The 20,946-nt window shown below is 37.5% G+C and overlaps 1 protein-coding gene across 5 annotated transcripts in view; it reads left to right on the top strand.

The window, feature by feature from the left end:
• ARHGAP12 (Rho GTPase activating protein 12) overlaps positions 1–20,946 on the top strand; it is a 122,336-nt gene that overhangs the window by 18,562 nt on the left and 82,828 nt on the right. For all 5 annotated transcript variants that reach the window (XM_023256502.2, XM_023256503.2, XM_023256501.2 and 2 more), the window contains exon 3: positions 1,443–2,197. In XM_023256502.2, coding sequence (XP_023112270.1) covers positions 1,520–2,197 — 678 coding nt within the window. In that variant the 5' untranslated portion in view covers positions 1,443–1,519. The remainder of the gene's footprint in view (positions 1–1,442; positions 2,198–20,946) is intronic.

The raw sequence follows: 20,946 nt of genomic DNA, 5'->3' as shown, positions 1-20,946 counted from the left end.
CCTAATGACATATAACCTCATCTTAAATTGATTACATCTGCAAAGATCCTATTTCCAAATAAGGTCACATTCATAGGTCCTGGGTTTATGACTTAAATATACCTTTTTTGGGGAACACAGTTCATCCTACAGCAGTTGGTACTTGAATTGAGTTGTAGTAATATTGAGATGCAATGACCACTTTGAAGCTTGAATACTGTATTCTATGAAGTACTAAAGTATTTTGGAATTGATATAGAAATAAAAGTGAATCCCTAGATTTCTCAAGCCAAGTTAGAACTCATTCTGCAACAGACTTTGAGTGGTAGAGGGGGTAAGAATTTTTAACATTTATAAATAAAAAGATCGGGGGCACCTGGGCAGGCTCAGTCTGACTCGATTTTTGGCTCAGGTCATGATCCCAGAGTCATGGAATAGAGCCCCACTTCGGGTTTTGTGCTATGCATGGAGCCTGCTTAAGAGTCTTTCCCTCTCCCACCCCCACCTCTCCCCCTTCCCACCCACCCTACTAGCTCCTGCTCTCTGTCTCTTAAAAAAAAAAAAAATTATAAGACTGGTTATTTATTTCCATTTGTGGGATTCAGCCTGACAAGGATTGTGGCCCTCCTGAGGTACAACATGGAAACAAAGTAAACTAGGAGTTTTGTTTTCTTCATGTGCGTACTTTGTCTGGAAATAACAGTGTTCTCCTTTTTATCCATTTATGTTAGACGAAACTCATATAATTGGATAATTTTTTAAAGCACATTAATGCTCTTGACCATTTTAGAAAATAGTACAGGGTTACTGAAATTCAGTTCCAGCTTCAAAGAAGGACTTAGATAAGTGAACCTAGCTCAGTTCTTGGCTCTTGGTAAGTGCCTAAGATGTATTTGTTATTATTAGTGAGCCTTTCTAAGAAAGTGAAGGAGGTTTTAGGTAGTCACGAAAAGAAGGAAAATTCTCACTTCTTATTTATTATTATTTTTTTCTGTCTGGCTGGTTAGGATATTTACTGTTCCAGTAATTGGTTTGGTTTTGCTTATAAATGACTGGAAAATGTAGATTACAGTTAGAATGAATGTTTTTAATGTAGGAAAATACATATGATATTAGACACATGCTTACTTTTTGGAGGGTGAAGGTAATATTTTTTAAAACTGTTTATTTATTTTGAGAAGGAAAGAGTGCACTCCCATGTTAGCAGGGTAGGGGGCAGAGATAGGGAGAGGGAGAGAATCCCAAGCAGGCTCTGTGCTGTCAGCACAGTCTGTCAGCTCATGAACCGTGAGATCATGACCTCAGCCGAAGTCAAGAGTCGGACGTGTAACCGACTGAGCAACCCAGGCGCCCTGGTAGTATTCTTTAAATACCTTGATTATATGATGCTTTTGGATAAATATTAAAAATCCAGGCTGTGTTAACTTTTTCTTTATTCTCTTCTTCCATTTAAATAAAAATAGCTGTATTAATCCAACAAGGCATAAAGCCATAATGTGGCATACCATCCTGTTTGAGAGGTGAACATTACTGAATAAAAATGGCTGACAGAAGTGGGAAGACTATTCCAGGACAAGTGTATATTGAAGTGGAATATGATTATGAATATGAAGCTAAGGACAGAAAGATCGTGATAAAACAAGGGGAACGATACATCTTGGTGAAAAAGACCAATGACGACTGGTGGCAAGTCAAACCAGATGAGAACTCCAAAGCATTTTATGTGCCAGCTCAGTATGTCAAGGAGGTCACCCGTAAAGCTCTCATGCCGCCTGTTAAACAGGCAGTTGGACTGCCAAATAATTCTATGAAAATGATACAGAGTCTCCATCTTCAGAGGTCAACAGAAAATGTGAACAAATTGCCTGAGCTTTCGAGCTTTGGAAAGCCAACATCGTCTGTTCAAGGAACAGGTCTTATTCGTGATGCCAATCAGAATTTTGGACCCAACTATAATCCATGTCAGACTGTGAACCTAAGCCTGGACCTGACCCATAATAATGGAAAGTTTAACAGTGATTCACATTCTCCTAAAGTTTCTGGCCAGAATAGGACGCGCTTATTTGGTCACTTTCCCGGCCCGGAGTTCTTGGACATAGAGAAAACTAGCTTCTCCCAGGAACAGTCTTGTGATTCAGCAGGAGAAGGCTCAGAAAGAGTACATCAGGATTCTGAATCTGGTGATGAACTTAGCAGCAGCTCCACTGAGCAGATAAGGGTAAGATGAAAAGTAGAATGATGGAGCACTTGTACTACCATAACAAAAATATTGCAGATTTTAATTAAAATCCTTGTAGGAGTTAGGCATTGTTCGTTTTGCTTTGTTATTAGAATAGGTTCCATCCTGACTTAATGAGGTGGAGAATAGTGTAATAACTTGTAGAGTTCATAAAGGTTGGCCTTATGGTTTCCATAGTTCTCGTACCTTTGTGGGACTAGAGCTGCCTCAAGTGTGGAAAAGTTTTTTTTGGTCTTCTCTATTGATAATGCATAGGGTAGAAAGGATTTACTTACCCAGTGATATTTCTTTTACTAGTTTTTCTTTTACTAGTATTTCTTTTACTTGTTTTCTAATTGTACTCATTTGGCTTATTTGTGATAAGTTTTCAGGTAATAGTGGGAATATGAGGAAAGGTGTCACTGGAATGTTAGCTGCTAACTCTTGTTCTTTAAAACTTGTTTATTAACCTCTAATATTTAAAAACTAGCTGACAAATCTTTGCCTTCATTCATGCACTTTGGTGTCTTAAGTGTTTAAATATACACACTTGTTTGCATGGAGCATTGGCCTGAAAAAGATTGTGTGTCAGTGATTTGATTTTTTTCCTCCTTATCCAACTTTATTTTGAGATTAGTTTATGCCAGTTTGTCATGTAAAGTGAAATAAAATTAAAAGCAATTGCATGAAATCAAAACTTGAATGTATTTGGATAAGTCTAATTAAAAAAAATTTTTTTAATGTTTTATTTATTTTTGAGAGAGAGAGAGAGATGGAACGAGTGGGGGAGGGACAGAGCGAGAGGGAGACACAGAATCTGAAGCAGGCTTCAGGCTTCAAGCTGTCAGCACAGAGCTTGATGCAGGGCTTGAACCCATGAACTGGGAGATTATGCTCTGAGCTGAAGTTGTTTCCTTAACTGACTGAGCCACCCAGGTACCCTGGAGAAGTCTAATTTTAAGTGAAATTGTAAATTGATAAATTTTTGGTCTAAAGCTCTGTTGTAAGATTTATTCATCAAGTTAAGTCAGTAATTGTGAGGCTGGTCTTAGATGTGGTCTGACTCTGATGGAACTAATTTGTTCTTACTATAGCTTTTAGTTTTTTTGTGACATTTTGAATGGAAAAGGGATGATTCTCTAGAAAAATTTCTGATGTTTGAGATCAGGGCAGTTAATGAAGTAGCACTGCCAGTTTACCATCATGTGTCTTAGGAGGCTTCTATTTCTTTAGTCTTTATGTGATACTTTGACATAGGATATACAGTGTTTCCTGGAATTTTTCTGTTCATAGCTTCTTTTTGAACTAGCGGGACTTGGGAAAGATGCGTTTTCTGTTACTGATAGCCATCACAGTTCACGGTATGTTTTATATTTATGTATCCCAGCAATCCTGTGTTCTCTTCATTATGGTCATCTTAAATTCACTGCATGGAAGTTCATGGCTCCTGGCCTCTCCTGAGCCCTTAACACTGCTTGGAAATCCTGCTAAATTTCTCTAGCAGGTCCTTTTCCTAACTGTTCATGACAAGTATTTCAAAACTTTATCATTTCTCTCATTCACCTGCTTTTCCTGCTCTCTTAGGTCAAATAACTTTACCTTCTATTACCTTCTATTAGCCTGTAGCCTAAATAAAAACTTTAGGATGGAGGGGCGCCTGGGTGGCGCAGTCGGTTAAGCGTCCGACTTCAGCCAGGTCATGATCTCGCGGTCCGTGAGTTCGAGCCCCGCGTCGGGCTCTGGGCTGATGGCTCGGAGCCTGGAGCCTGTTTCCGATTCTGTGTCTCCCTCTCTCTCTGCCCCTCCCCCGTTCATGCTCTGTCTCTCTGTGTCCCAAAAATAAATAAACGTTGAAAAAAAAAAAACTTTAGGATGGAAATGCTTCAGCTCTGGGGAGGATGTATTGCACAGCAGTTAATAGCACTGGCTTTAGATTTGGATCTGATTCAATACCACTTACCAGCTCTGCCATAATTGGGGCAAAGTGCTTAACCTCTGTGTCTCAGTTTCCTCATTTTAAAATGGGGATCACAGGGTTGTTGAGGATTAAGTGGGCTACTATATCTAATATGCTTACAACTATGCTTTGCGTATAAGTACATTATGTATCTATTGCTATTTAATAAATTCCTCCCAAGTCTAGTGGCTTAAAACTGTAACATCTTCTCAGAGTTTCTGTGGTCCATAACTCAGAAGCCGGTTAAATGACTGGTTTTAAAGGCACAGGGTCTCATGAGGTTGTAGTCTTGTGAAGGCTTGGCTTGGGCTGGAGGAGCTGCCTCTAAAATGGTTCACTCACATGAAATTAGTTGGGCCTCTTCACAGGTGCTTGTGTTGTAGACCAGCTTTCCCTCAGAAGGAGCAGTCCAAGACAGAGCAAGGTCTATAGAAGCTACATTGTCTTTCATGCCAGTCTTAGAAGTCATACACTGTTATTTCCTATTAATTACACATCTCACTTCTATTCTGTGTGGCAGGAGACCATAAAGGGTATGTGTATCAGGAGATGAGGATCATTGGGGCCCATGTTGGGGCTGGCTAGCATAGTAAGTATTCAGTAAAATAGAGCTGTTGTTGTTGTTATTTCTATTATTATTTCCACCATCAAATCTATAGGTACACCTGTATCAGCAGTCCCCTTTCCCCTTGTGTGGTGCAAGCATTGTCTCTCTTCTCCCCTCCATATCTGCTAAATATTATGCAGCATTGTGCTCATGTGGTTGATTATTTACCATGTTTTCTCCCTCATTTAAATCTCATGTTTTTCACATTTTAGTAAAGCACTTCAATAATACCTTCCTCTCTGAGTATCACTTTATCACCCTTTTCTTTTATTGACAACTCCCGGGAAGAGTTGTATGTATTTGCTTCTCTGCATTTTGTTGTTTCTCACTCACTCCTTAACCTATTCTAGTAGGACTTCTAGCTCCATCATTCTACCTAAACTGCTTCTGCTAAAAGGTACTCAGGTAAATAAATTTACAGACAATTGAAAACATTCATACACAGCCAATGCCATCATCATGGTGAACAAGATTAATAATCATGTGACAATTTAATCTTTTACTAAGGCAGAGCATACAATCAAGTGTGTAAATTGCAGCAGTCTTAAATGCACAGCTTGATGGATTTGACTTACGTATACACCTCTGTAACCTTGAGCTGCTCCCCTGCCCCTCATGTGTCTGCTAGGAGATTGTCATTTTTCTGACTTATAGTGTCATTGGTCAATCTGCTTTAATTAAACTTTTCATTTTGAGATGCTTGTAGATTCATAAAAGCAGTTGTAAGACATAATACAGAGAGATTCCCTTGTGTCCTCTATCCAGTTGCAAAACTATACTGTCATATCACGATCAAGATATTGTCATTTGTGGGGCGCCTGGGTGGCTCAGTTGGATGAGCGACTGACTTCGGCTCAGGTCATGATCTTGCAGTTTATGAGTTCCAGCCCCGCGTCGGGCTCTGTGCTGACGGCTCAGAGCCTGGAGCCTGCCTCAGATTCTGTGTGTCCCTCTCTCTGCCCCATCCCTGCTCATGCTCTGTCTCTCAAAAATGAATAAACGTTAAAAAAAAAAAAGATATTGTCATTTGTACAATCTAGATACTGAGCATTTCCATCACCACAAGGATCCTTTATGTTGCCCTTTTATAACCACATCCTCTTTCCTCCCATCCCCATCCCTCCTTAACCCTGGTTACTACTAATTTGTTCTCCATCTTCATAATTTTGTCATTTCAAGAATATTATATAAATGGAATCATATGCTATATACCTTTTGAGGTTGGCTTTTTCATTCAGTGTAATTCTCTGGAGATTGATCCAGGTGACTGTATCAGTGTTTGCTGTTTTTGTTGTTGACAAGTATTCTGTGATATGGATGTACCACACTTTGTTTCACCATTAACCCATTGAAGAAAATCTAGGTTTCCAGTTTTCTGCTGTTGTAAACAAAGCTGCTATATATAAACATTTCTGCACAGGTTTTTGAGTGAACATAACTTTTTGTTTGTCTGGCATAAGTGCCCATGAGTATTGCTAATGGTATGGTAGATGTGTGTTTAATTTTTTAAAGAGACTGCTAAACTGTTTTCCAGAGTGGCTGTACCATTTATATTCCTGCCAGCAATATATGTGATCCAGTTTCTCTGCATGCTCACTAGCATTTGATGTTGCACTGTTTTTTTTTGTTTTTTGGGTTGTTTCTTTTTTTTTAGCCATTCTGAAAGGTGTGTAATAATATCTTGTGATTATAATTTGCATTTCTTAACAGCTAATGATGTTGAACATCTTTTCATATGCTCATTTGCCATCAATAGATCCTTTTAATTGAAATGTCCTTCATATCTTTTGCCCATTTTTTAATTGGACTGTTTGTTTTTGTACTCTTGAGTGTAGAGAGTTCTTTATATTGTCTAGATACTAGTTATTTGCCAGATACATGGTTTGCAAATATTTTCTCCCAGTCTATAGTTTGTCTTTTTATACTCTTAACAGCATAGCTAGTTTAGTCACAGTTCTCCAGAGGGTATATGTGTGTGTAAACTGCTTTTATATCTTTGTGAAAAATCAGTAGGCCATATTTGTATGGATCTATTTCTGGATCCTCTGTTGTGTTTCACTCATATATGTGTCTTTCCGTACTCTAATATCAGACATCCTTGATTTTTTTTAATATTTAATTTTGTTTATTTTGAAAGAGGGTGAGTGGGGGAAGGGCAGAGAGGAAGAGAGAATCCCAAGCAGGCTCCACTCTGTCAGTGCAGAGCCCAATGTGGGGCTCAGACCCACAGAACTGCAAGATCATGACCCAAGTCGAAACCAAGAGTCAGATGCTTACCTGGCACCTCTCAGACATCGTTGATTACAGTAGCTATATAATATGACTTAAAATTGGTAGACTGATTCCTCCCAATTTGTTCTTCAAAATTGTTTTAGTTATTGTAGTAGGCTAAATGATATTCACCAGAGATATCAGATCCTAATCCCTGGAACATTTCTTTTTTAAGAAAAAGATCTTTATACGGATAAGATTAAGTTAAGGATTTTGAGATGAAGAAATTATCCTGGACCCTGCATGTAATCACAAATGTCCTTACAAGAGAAGAGCAGAGGGAGCATCACACACAAAGAAGAAGGCTATGTGAAGATGGAGCGCAGAGAGATTTGAAGATGCTGGCCTTGAAGACATGAGTGATGTGGCCGCAAGCCAAGGAATACTGGCAGCCACCGGAAGTTGGAAGAGGCAAAGAAAGCATTGTTTACTAGAGACTCTGGAGGAAGTGCAGCCCTGCCAGTTCCTTGATTTCAGCCTGGTGATACTGATTTTGGACTTCTGGCCTCCACAACTGGCAAGGAATAAATTTTTGTTGTTTTAAGCCGTTTTGTATTAAGTTCTTACGGCAGCCACAGGAAACTGCTCAGCTATTCTAATTCCTTTGCTTTTCCTCATACATTTTAGAAGAGTCTGATCCATATCTATAAAACATCTTGCTGGGATTTTGATAGGAAGTGCATTAACTTCCATGTCATTTTGGAGAAGATGAACATTTTTACTATGTTGTGTCTTTAATCTGTGTATATTGTGTGTCTCTTTCCACTTACTTAGATCTAATTTGATTTTTTTTCATCAGCATTTTGTAGTTTTCAGTAAAAGTCCTGTATGTGTTTTGTTGTATTTACACGTAAGTATTTAAATTTTTTAGAGCAATTGGAAGTGATACTGAGTTTTTAATTTTGGTATTCATGTATTCATTACTAGTATATAGAAATAGAGTTGATTTATTTTTTTAAAGATTATATTTTTAAGTAATCTTTACACCAAATGTGGGGCTTGAACCTACAACCCTGAGGTGAAGAGTCTCATGCTCCACTGACAGTCACTCAGGAGCCCACGATTTGTTTTTATTCTTACTTTTGAACTTTTTTAATGCACCTTTAGACTTAAAGAAATATTGTGAAGAAATTATAGACTTCTGATATACCCCACACCTAGTTTTCACTGTTGTTAACATATTAGTATGATTTGTCATAATTAATGAACTAATATTGATACATTATTAGCTAACGTCCATACTTTTTTCAGGAGTTCTTTATTTTCTATTAATGTTCTTTTTTATCTCTTCCTGAATACCACATTACATTTAGTAGTTATGTGTCCTTAGGTTCTTCTTGGTTTTGATAGTTTTTCTGAGTTTCCTTGTTTATAATGACCTTGACAGTTTGGAGGAGTGTTGGTCAGGTGTTGTAGAATGACCCTATTTTGGAATTTGTCTCATGTTTTTCTCATGATTGGACTGTAGTTCTAGACTTTTGGGCAGGAAGACACAGAGGTAAAATGTCATTTTCATCACATCTTGTCAAGGGTAAATAACTACCAACATCATTTATCAGTGTTGATAGTGACCTTGATCACCTGATAGCTGTTATTGTCAGATTTTTCCACTGTAAAGTTACTCTTTTTCTCCCTCCCTTTCCATACCATGGTCTTTAGAAGGAAGTTGCTATAGTGGCCCATACATAAGAAGGGGAGGAATTATGCCCTACCTCTTTGAGTGTACAGTGTCTACATAAATTATTTGGAATTATTTTATATGAGAAATTTGTATGTTTTGTACCATTTATTCAGTTATTTATTTATATCTGTATAGACTCACAGATTTTTTCTTTATACCTTGCATTATAACCAATACTACTATATTTTGTTCCTCAGTTATTTCAGTTTTGGCCTTTGAGAACTCTTTCAGGTGTGTGTATGTGTGTTTTAGCCATTCCTTACTTGCTGGCACTTCAGGATGCTCCATGCTCATCCTCTCTATTTTATGCCCCAGCCCTAGAATCAGCCATTTCTCCGTGGGGTCCCTTGTTTCTTTAACTGGAGAATGGTATTAGAAACCAAGTTCTGGGTGTTAGTGTGCTGATGCTACTAGGATGTCATGGCTTCTAGGCCCTCTGAGCTGACAGAGCAAGGAAATAAACATAGATATGCTAACTCATATATATACCCAATCTATAATTATTTCCATATGTAATCATCTGCATCTATGTTGAGCTAAACCTGGGTTCATATTGATGTCTTCCACTCTGTAATCTCTTCCTGCATGGATCATTGCTTATCTATAAACTTCCTCCCCAACATTGAGAAATGGGGCTTCCATTGTCCACTATCCATTTGCATAATTGTTCAATACAAGTATAAGTGTATAGGAGTATCAGAATTGTTAACTTGTATCCCTGTGGAAATAACTTTATTAAATAGAATATAGTACTTCATATGCAGTTATTGTTTTTTACTTTATTTTTAAAGTTTTTATTTATTTTTGAGAAAGAGCACAAGTCAGGAGGGACAGAGAGAGGGAGAAAGAGAGAACGAGAGTGAGCACGCCAAGCAGGCTCTGCTCTGCCAGCACAGAGCCCCACACGCGGCTCAAACTCATGAAACCGTGAGATCATGACCTGAGCCGAAACCAAGAGTCAGACGCTCAACTGACTGAGCCACCCAGGCGCTCCAGTTGTTTTTGTTTTTGTTTTTGTTTCCTAATGTTTGTTTATTTTGAGAGAAAGCAAGAGAGTGGGAGCTCACAAGCTGGGGAGTGGCAGCAAGAGAGAATCCCAAGTTGGTCCCATGCCCAGTGCGGAGCCCGTCATGGGGCTCGACCCCAGCCAGTATCAAGAGTTGGATAGCTAGCTCACTGAGCCACCCAAGCACCCCAAAATGCAGTTCTTTTTGATTTTAGTTTTACAGACTCATTTTCAAAGTTTCTTTGATCATCACCCTACCCACCCCCACCCCCCCATTTTAATGAGGTTGCTGCATACATTTATAACATTTAAAAAAATCATATTCTGCTTTCTGTTTTGGGATTCCCCACCCCACCTTGAGTTTCTATTTTAAAAAATTACATACATTGAGACATTGAGGTTTGCTCTTTGTGCTGTAAAGTTCAGTGGGATTTGACAAATGCATACTATTGTGTATCCATAATTACAGTATCACACTGAATAGTTTCACTGCCCAATTCCTTGTACTTCGGCTATTCACCCTCTCTCTCCTTCCCTCCCCTCCCACTCTTGGCAACCACTCATTATTTTACTCTCTCTGTAGTTTTGCCTTTTTTGGAGTATCTTTTAATTGGAGTCTTACAGTAGGTAGGTAGCCTTTTTCAATTGGCTTCTTTAATTAGCAATGTGTATTTAAGACTTATCCATGTCTTTTCATGGCTTGATAGCTCATTGCTTTTATTGCTGAATGTTTTGTAGGCATATACCACAATTTGTTTATCCATTCATCTTTTGGACTGGTGGTTGTTTCCAATTTTTGACAATTGTGAATAAAGCTGCAATAAATATTTGCATGAAGTTTTTTTTGTATGGACATAAATATCAGATGAGTTGGGAAATGCCTAAGAACAGTTGGTTAATACCTGGGATAAATATCTAAGATTGCTGGATAGTATGGTAAGACCATGTTTACCTTTTTTTTTTTTTTTTTTTTTTTTTAGTATGTATTCTTTTAGAGAGAGAGAGAGAGAAAGCACAAGCAGGGGAGGGGCAGAGAGAGGGAGACAGAGAATCTGTAGCAGGCTCCAGGCTCTGAGCTGTCAGCACAGAGCCCAGCACGGGGCTTGAACTCACGAACCATGAGATCATGACCTGAGCCAAAGTCTGATGCTTAACAGACTGAGCCACCCAGGCACCCCAAGACTATGTTTACCTTTGTAAGAAACTGTCAAATTATCTTTTAAAGTGCCTATACCATTTTGTATTCCCATCAGTAGTAGAGTTCCTGTTCTGCATGAACATGAAGATGGTGAACCAGCATTTGGTATTGTTAGTTTTTTGGATTTTAGTCATTCTGATAGATGTGTAGGATCTGATTGTTTTAATCTGTGTTCCCCAATGACAAATGATACTGAGCATCCTTTCCTGTGCTTACTTTGCTGTCTTTTTATCTTCTTTGGTGAGATGTCTAGATCTTTTGCTCATTTTAAAATTGTGTTTATTGTTGAGTTTTAGGAGGTTTTTCTAAAATCACATTGTATGTTTTGGATACAAATCCTTTATCAGATCTCTCTCTCTCTCTCTCTCTATATGTATATCTCTGTCTATATATATCTACAAATACTTTCTCCTAGTCTGTAGCTTATCTTTTTATTTTCATCACAGTGACCTTCACAGAGTAGAATTTTTTAATTTTAATAAAGTGCAAAATTTAATTTTTTTTCTCCCAGACCGTGTTTTTACTGTTGTATCCAAAAACTCATTGCCAAATCTAAGATCATCTAGATTTTCTCTGTTTTCTAGAATATGTATAGTTTTGCATTTTATGTTTACATCTGTGACCCATTTTGAGTTAATTCTTGTGAAAGGTGTAAAGTTTTTGTCTAGATTCTTTGTGTATATGTGTGTATATATGTATATATATTATATATGTATATTATATATGTGTGTGTGTGTGTATATATATATATATATATATATAATATATGTATATATATCTCTAGTTGTTCCCACTATGTACAGAAAGACTTTCCTTTCTCTGTTGAATTGCCTTTGTTCCTTTGTCAGTGGTCAGTTGACCATTTGTGTGTGATATATTTCTGGGCTGTTTTGTTCCATTGATCTTTGTGTCATTCTTTTGCCAATAACATGCTGTGTGGATTAGTGTAATTTTGAAACTAGGGAGTGCATGTCTTCCAGCTTTATCATTCGTCAGTATTGTGTTGACTCTTCTAGGTCTTTGCCTTTCCATATTAAGTTTAGATTCAATTTGTTATCTATAAAAGAGTTAATTGGGATTTTGACTGGAATTATATTGAATCTATAGATCAAGTTGGGAAGAATTGATGTTTTAACACTATTGAGTCTTCCAATCCATGGGCAAGGAATATGTGTTCATTTATTTAGACTTGCTCTTGATGTCTTTCCATTAGAGTTTTGTAGTTTTTTGTACCCTTTAGGTATCACTTCGCTATTCCTGTATCCACCCCTGCCCCAAACAACCTTTAATCTACTTCCTATTTCTGTAAATTTTCCTGTTCTGAATGTTTCATTTTAGTGGAATCATATAAGATGTGCTCTTCTGTGATTGGCTTCTTTCAGTTAGCGTAATGTTTTCAGTGTTCATCTATGTTGTAGCATGTATCAGTACATCTTTCCTTTTTATGGTGGAATAATAATCTATTGTTTATGCATCACTTGTTAGGCATTTTGCTTGTTTTCATCCTTTTTTTTTTTTTTGCTACTGTGAATAATATTGTTATAAACACTTGTGTACAAGTTTTTGTGTGGGTATATGTTTTTACTTCTCTTGGGTAAATACCTAGGAGTGGAATTGCTAGGTGATAGGGTAACTCAGTGTCTAACTGTTTGAGTAACTGCCAGACTATTTTCCAAAGTGCCTATACTGTTTTGCATTCCCACCAGCAATATATGAGGGTTCCAATTTTTCCATATCTTCTTTAGGACTGGTTAGTATCTGACTTATCACAGCTGTCCTGGTGGGTGTGAAGTGGTATTCCATTGTGGCTTTGATTTGCATTTCCCTCATGATTAATGATGTTGAGTATCTTTTCATAGGTTCATTGACTACTTGTGTATTTTCCTTGGAGAAATGTCTGTTCAGATCTTTTGCCCATTATTAAGTTGTCTTTTTATTTGAGTTTTAAGAGTTCTTTATATAGCCTAGGTATAGCCCACTACCACATGATTTGCAGATACTTCTCCCATTTTGTGGGTTGTCTTCTCATTTTCTTGATAATGTACTTTTAAGTACAAGTTTTAAATTTTGATCAAGTCCAGTTTACCCATTTTTTTTTAATTTTGTGCTTTTAGTGTCTTTGTTGCTGGTGCTTTTAGTTCAATTCCATCGCAAAATATGAGGTCAGGAAGATAGTCCTTCATTTTCTCCCAATAGTTTTAGCTCATAAATTTAGTTTTGATCCATTTTGAGTTCATTTTTATGTATGGTATAAAGTAAGGGTCCAACTTAATTTTTTTTGTTCCAAGACCATTCCTTGAAAAGACTTTCTTTCCCTCATTGAATGGTCTTGGCAACTTTGTTGAAAATCAGTTGACCATAGACATGTGTTTATTTCTGAACTGTTCAACTCCAGTGATTTATATGTATATCCTTATGCCTGTGCTAGATAGACTGTCTTGATTACTATTTTGAAAGTTCAAAGTGTTGTCCCTTCTACTTTATTATTCTTTTTCAAGAGTGTTTTGTCTGTTCTGGCTCCTTTGTAATTTTATGTGGATTTTAGAATCAGCTTGTCAGTTTCTGCAAAGAAGACAGCTGGAAGTCTGATAAAGATGGTCGGAAGTCTGTAGATGGTTTGGGGAATGATGCCATTTTAACAATGTTAATGTTTCTTTCAGGGCAGATGTGGTGCTGAATTCCTTGTTTTGTTTGTTAAAGCAGGTGTTTATTTCTGCTTCATTTTGCTGCATAATTTCCTTGGATACAAAGAAAATTGGTGATTTTGTTTCTTTCAACACTTTAAATATTTCACCCTTTTTTTGTTTGCTTGGTTTCTGATGAGAAGTATGCTATAATTCTTCAGTAGTTCAGGTGTTTTTTTCCTTTGGCTTCTTTCAAGCTTTTCTCTTGATCTTTGTTTTTTTGCAGTTTGCATATGACCTGCCTTTCTGTAGGTTTTTTGATATTTATCCTGTTTTCAGTTTGGGACGTTTCTTTTGACATATCTTCATGCTCATTGATTCTTTTCCCTGCCATGTCCATTCTAGTGATCATCCCATCAAAGGCATTTTCTATTTTTTTTTTTTAACAGTGCTTTAATTTCTGGAATTTGTTTTTGATTCTGTTTTAGCTTTTCCATCTCTCTGCTTACATTACTTATTTGTTTTTGAATTTTTTCTTTTATAGTTCTTAAGATATTAATAGAAGTTAAATTCCCAGATAATTTGAAGATCTGTGCCATATCTGATGCTTGCTTTATGTTATCTCTTCAAATTTTTTTCTTGTCTTTTGCCATATCTTCTGATTTTTTGTTGAAAGCCAGACATGTTCTATTTGGTAAGGGGAACTGAAGTGACTAGACCTCTAGTGTTAGGCTAATCTGGCAAGAAATTGAATTGTGTTTAAATTTTGCTGTGGTTGTAGGTAGCAGAGGCTTTAAATTTCTCAATTATCCATGTTTGGGAACTTTTCTGAGAGTTTCTCATTAGTGTCTGGTTCCTCACTAAATCTCTCTGCTACCTCCCTGGCTAGGAGGGGTTGAATTACCTCATTACTTGGTCCACCTGGCTTCCACTAACACCGCGGGTTAGAGGATGGCTTCCTTGCTGCTTGGCAGTAACGTAAGTTCTGATTCTCCCAGTAGGCCGTGTGTGTGTGTGTGTGTGTTGGGGGTGGAGGTTATCTTGTTACTGTTTGGTAATGACTCCTAGTTTCTTCTTCTGCCTTCTCTGGCACCACTCAGGTGGGCATTTTGGAGTGCCTTGTTCCAGCCTGGTAAGTGTGAAGATCTAGGTTACCTGTGTGCCGTTGTTGGTGATATGTGGTGAGACTGTTGGGGTTTTTTTCTATGTAGCATTTGGCTGATGTAGAGTGGTTATGTATAAAAGTTTTCAGTCTTGCTAAATCTTCCTCTTTTTTGGTCCTTTTGTTAGAACAGGGATTTGTTGGGGCCTTTTAGTCTGTCTGTTAGTGTTTCTGTTTTTTGCTGACTTCGGCCTTCAAATCTGGGATATATGAAGCCAAAATTAAACATAGGAAACTCACCACCATGTTGTTCGTTGGGTCCTGAGGTCACTAGTTGGTCTACTTTCTCTCTACTTTTCAGAGTCTGTGTGTGTTTTAATAATTTAATAATAGTAATTCCTAATCCATTCCCCTCACTCTCTTCCCTCTGGCAACAACTGGTTTGTGCTCTATTTATGAGTCTGTGTCTGTTTATTTTGCTTTTCAGATCCCACATGTAAGTAAAATCATATGGTATTTGTCTTTCTCTGTTTGGCTTATTTCACTTTGCATGATACTCTCTAGGGTCATCCATGTTGTTGTAATAATGGCAGATCTCATTCTTTCTTATGGCTGAGAGTGTGTGTGTATGTGTGTACCACATCTTTATCCGTTCATCTGTGGGTGGACAGATGTGTTCTTGTGTTTGTTTTGTATTGCATCCAGTGTTTTTATTTGTACTTAGTGTGAGGAATAGGGAAAAGTACATTTACTTCTTTTTCCCAGAATGGAAGGTAATTGATAAGTTTTCAGTGGTACTTTTTAAGTATTAATACTTTTTAAGTATTAATTTCCTTTAAAAAAATTTTTATGTTTACTTTTGAGAGAGAGAGAGAGAGAGAGAGAGAGAGAGAGAGAGAGAGAGAGAGAGAACATGAGCTAGGGAGGGGCAGAGAGAGGGAAACAGAGAATCCCAAGAAGGCTCTGCACTGTCAGCGCAAAGCCTGATGTGGGGCTCAAACCCAAGAATTGTGAGATCATGACTTGAGCTGAAGTTGGATGCTCAACCGACTGAGTCACCCAGCTGCCCCAAGTATTAATTTTCTTGACCTCTTAACAGTCTTGTTAGTTTTGGCATCTCTGAGATACCCTCTCATCATAAACTACCATTGCGTCCTGTACTCCTCCTTTGTTGTACTCACTGCATTTATGATTATTTTCTTCTTTTTCTTTAGTCAGTCTGTAATCTCCAGGCCATACTAGTTATTATGTCTTGTCTATCTCTGCATATCGAGTGCCCTTAGTGTAGTACATGGTACATAATACATATGCTGAATGTTTCTGGAATGATGACCAGTGTTTAGCTACAAATGCATGAAGTCAAAGGGGAAAGGGAAACCTAGATTAATGTCCCATCAAAGGCATGTTCCTTTTTGAAAAGTAACCTAGAAGTATTGTGACCCTTGCTTACAGCATAGATTTTATCAAAGAATATTAGGGAGATGAAGTTGGAGGAGTTGGTTTTAGAGATTCCAGAATTTGAGTCGAAAATTATAAAATTCAGTTTGGCCCTTCACTCGCAGTGAAATGGACACATCATATTTATTGTCTTCCTTAGAGCAGTAGGTTTTTAGGTCATTTCAAAATTCATATTAATGGTTGATAAGAATATGAAACTTTGAAAATCAGTATGTTAGTTCAGAGCTCTAAACCTTTAAATAGCCTTAAAAACTGTACATTTTGCTCCTGATGCCCTGTTTTCCCTTCATGATCTCACTAATGCCCCTTCAATATATGACATATCAACCTGGAGTATCAAGTTTCCCAGTTCCCTATAGTTAGAAAGTATGGTCTTAAACTGGAGAGTAAGGGGTGCCTGGGTGGCTCAATCAGTTAAGCATCCAACTCTTGATTTAGGCTCAGGTTATGATCGCAAGGTTCATGAGTTCGAGCCTGGAGTTGGGCTCCATGCTGACAGTGCAGAGCTGCTTGGGATTCTCTCTCTCTCCCTCTCTCTTCCCCTCACCCACCCACTTCTTTCTTTCTTTCTTTCTTTCTTTCTTTCTTTCTTTCTTTCTTTCTTTCTTTCTTTCTTTCTTTCTTTCTCTCTCTCTCTCTCTCTCTCTCTCTCCCCCCCCCCCATAAATAAATAAACAAACTTTTAAAAAAAAACCCACAAAAACTGGAGAGTAGAAATGGTATTTTGTAGACCTTTATCTATGGGCTCGTGCCAGACAGAGAAATGAGGACTGACAACCTGCCATAAATTTAGGAAGGCCAAACAACTCTAATGCCTAGAATCATTATTTTAAAAATACAATGATGACCATAAATGATGACCATAAATCTAGAAATGTTTGGATTAAGTTCTAGCTTTTTATGTTGGCAGATATGTTTATAAAGGAGTGTCTTCACTGACCATGATAAGCTAATGCATTTGAAACCTAATCTTAAATTAATCTGGAAAATTTTATATATGGAGCAGTTCATCAACATTTTGAGGTGTTATTCTTCTCTGGGTTCACAAGATCAGTTCCTTATTTGTTATAGATTTACACTTCGTTTCTAATTGAAAAAACATTTAAATATTTCCTTTTAGTCCCTTTATTGCCAAATTGTGTTGACTGTTGAAATAGATGTTTATTGTGTTTAAAAATTCAAATTTATACGTATGTATGTTTGTATATTTACAAACATTTATATTGTATGTGCAGTTTCACTATAGGGAATATTTTAAAAACTAACATACAAATAGAATATCTGTTATGCAAAGAAGAATGCTTGAGGGATGTAATTTTTCAGGCTAATTGGATTTTCTGGTTAATACAGGAATAGGTATAAAATGTTTCAGGGTTTGTTAGAGATTTTCCTAAATCCATTTCCACATAGATGGTGCTGACTCTAAAAACAGATCTAAATTAGCTTTGTATAGCAAAAACTAGTAATGTCTCCTGTCATCCAAATCTTTGTTCACTGTTAATAGATCTTTTTGTTAAATCCTTCTGCTGCCACACTGCTGGAACCAGTGGAGTCATTACTTAGCTGCATCTAGGCAGAATGTTGATGTTTTAAAACTATTTAGTGTCCTTAACTTTCCTTTGTTTATATTTTCCTCCCTGAATGACATCTGTTTCTGATTCACAGGATCATCTTCTAGTCACACCTTTCTACTTAATTAAATAGGAAAGAAAAATAGTTTTAAAAGTTGGTTTTATTTTTATTATTATTAAAACAATTTTTTTAATGTTTATTTTTGGGAGAGAGGGACCGAGTGGGAACGGGGGAGGAGCAAAGAGGGACACACAGAATCCAAAACAGGCTCCAGGCTCCATGCTGTTGGCACAGAGCCCGATGTGGGGCTTGAACCCATGGACTTCGAGATCACAGCCTGAGCTGAAATTGTACACTTAAGTTACTGAGCCACCCAGGTGCCCCCAGAAACCTGGATTCTTAAAGTGGAAGTTTTAGGCTGAGTAATTATGGAGTAAAAATTGATAAATCTTCTTTAAGGAAATTTATGCGTAAATATTTGGGTAGATGGCAGTTTGGTAGAGGAGCTAGATGAACTTGAAGTTGTATTTGGGGTGAAGCTGAAGGCAAAATTGATTGAGGTCTTTTAGGATAACTGATCTTAGCTTCCTTCTGGAACAAAGAGCCTGTTTTATTTTAGCATAGATCTGTTTATCAGGCTCTTTCTTTCTAAATTGTTTTTTCTGATCTTTAGAGGATCTAGGGAAAGGAATGAATCGTCTAAGAAAGTGCCTCCATGTGCATTCATGCATACAGTTTCATTGGGCTCACAGTTCACCTTTTATGTCTACCTCCCTTTCACCTCTTCTCTGACCTTTCCTCACTTTTTCATTTTCTAAGGTGTCTTTCAACTTTCTTCTAAACTCTACCTGTCCTTCTACTTTGATTCCTAATGCATTTGGTCTTATTTTACATTCATTTACTTTTTTCTGCTTTAATCCCTGTGATTAGTCAGAATGTAGCTGTTAAGTGGTAGACACCAAGTGTGACTAGGTGAGGCAGAAGGGAATTTAGTGGCTCATGTAACCAGGCTACAGCAAGTGTTTATTCATTAGAGCTAGGGCCTTGTTCACTGTTAGTTAGGATTCCTTTTATCACTTGTGTCTCATATCTCTGATTCTGTCTCCATGATTTTGTTATTCTTCCAAACAGACTTCTTCCTCATGGCTGTAGATGAGTTGCTGGCAACTACTAGGATCACATCTTCAGTTTTATAGTAGAGTATCTTATTTTCTTTTCTTAGTTCTAGTTTAGAAAATCTCAGAGAACGAATTGGGCTTGGCTTGTGACATGCTTGTACTTACGGCCAGGGACCCTACCCAAACTGCATAGTTGGAATTTACAGAGAAACAGTTCTCCCAAAGAAATAGTAGGTATGCTGTTCCCAGAATAAGGGAGAGGTGCCAGGTAGACAGTATAGTTATCAACCATATCCTCTGTTTCTGAGATTGATTCTCTGGGTCTTCCCACATTGTATCTGTTCATATCAGGTCAGTCATTGACACCAGCTGTTCTGAAAGCCAGGGATGGAGCTAGCAAGGATGGAATACCCAGACTGATTCTGGTTCAGCACATGAAGTTTTGAAGATCCAGATTTCAAATGGAGAGGAATTCTCTGTGCCAAAAATAGGAAGAGCAAAATTTTGTGCATATCTTGTTCTCTTCATAGTCTTTAAAGCCAAAGATTGTGTCCTACCTATTTCTTCCAGTAAACTTTTGACAGCAAATAATGTAGTGAATAATCTGTATAGTGAAGCCAGTACTGATTAAAAAAAAAAAAAAAACACCACCACCTTAATATATGATATGCCTACAGTTGACAAGAGGTGAACTTGTGATGACGAACTGAATTTTATGTGTCAACTTGGCTGGACCATGGTGCCCAGATATTTGGTTAAATATTATTCTGAATGTTTCTGTGAAGGTGTTTTTTGGATGAGATTTACATATAAATCAATGAACTTTGAGTAAAGCAGATTACTCTCCATAATGTGGATGGGCTTAATGGAGCAGACGATAGACCCTCCCCAAAATGAGAAGAAATTCTACCTGCAGACTCCCTTTGAACTCGAACTGGTACTCTTCCCTTAGTCTCCAGCTTGCCAGCCTACCCTGCAGATTTTGGATTTGCCAGTCCTCCACAATTGCATGAGCCAGTTCTTTAAAATAAATCTCTCTTGGGGCGCCTGGGTGGCGCAGTCGGTTAAGCGTCGGACTTCAGCCAGGTCACGATCTCGCGGTCTGTGAGTTCGAGCCCCGCGTCGGGCTCTGGGCTGATGGCTCAGAGCCTGGAGCCTGTTTCCAATTCTGTGTCTCCCTCTCTCTCTGCCCCTCCCCCGTTCATGCTCTGTCTCTCTCTGTCCCAAAAATAAAATAAAAAAAAAAAAACGTTGAAAAAAAAATAAAATAAATCTCTCTTTCTCTATATATACACACATATATCCTGTTGGATCTGTTTCTCTGGAGAACCCTAATTCACCAGATATGCAACTGAATATTCCAGGCTTTTGTCATCACAGTTAGAGCCAGAAGAAAGATATGAAGTTCATATCTCTCAAGTCCTTTGCAGGGACATCTGAACCTAGCTTAATTAAGTCTGTATTCATCTCTGTATAGTGTAGGTTGGTTGAGTATTCTCATTTGCCAGAAATCACTGCGTTTTGTGCCAATCCTTCACAAAGGTGTGAGGTGTGCAGGGTAGAGTCACATATTTGGGGGAAGGCAGATAACCAAAGAAAGGAAAGGTGCTGGTGCTAGCACAGGAAAAGGAGAATGCTGGACAGAAACAATACATGTTCAGATAGCACAGTTATTTGCTGTACACTGGGATCTATCTTTTGGAATATGGAATTAATGTATTTATGTTTCAGAATTTTTGCATACTGTGTAAGATCAATTACATATACTTTTTTTTCACTTCTGTAGATGGATTCTGATATACTTAAATGCCTGAATATTCTATTCTGTGACTTTAAAAAGTCGACATATTTAAAGATTAAAGTCATTGTGTCAGTTGACTTGCGATATTGGGAATTTCTTTCTCTGTCTCTTGATGTATATATGTGTATGTGTATATACATACCTATAATTGTAGTATGATTGTTAGTAGAGTAGTAATGGAAAATGTGGTTGAAAAGATAATCTTAATAGAGTCATTAAAAAATGTGTACATTATACATGTTTTGTGTTTTCACCCTGTTTTCTTCCTAGGAAAGAATTTGCTAATCTAGGTGACATATCAACAAAAACAACAGATGTGGAAACATTTTTGCATTTTTCTTCAGAAAAATCTCA

This window comes from Felis catus, chromosome B4 (assembly GCF_018350175.1).
Source record: "Felis catus isolate Fca126 chromosome B4, F.catus_Fca126_mat1.0, whole genome shotgun sequence".
Taxonomy (NCBI): Eukaryota; Metazoa; Chordata; class Mammalia; order Carnivora; family Felidae; genus Felis; species Felis catus.
The sequence above is the reverse complement of the archived record's forward strand: the minus strand, read 5'-3'. Positions and strand labels throughout refer to the sequence as shown.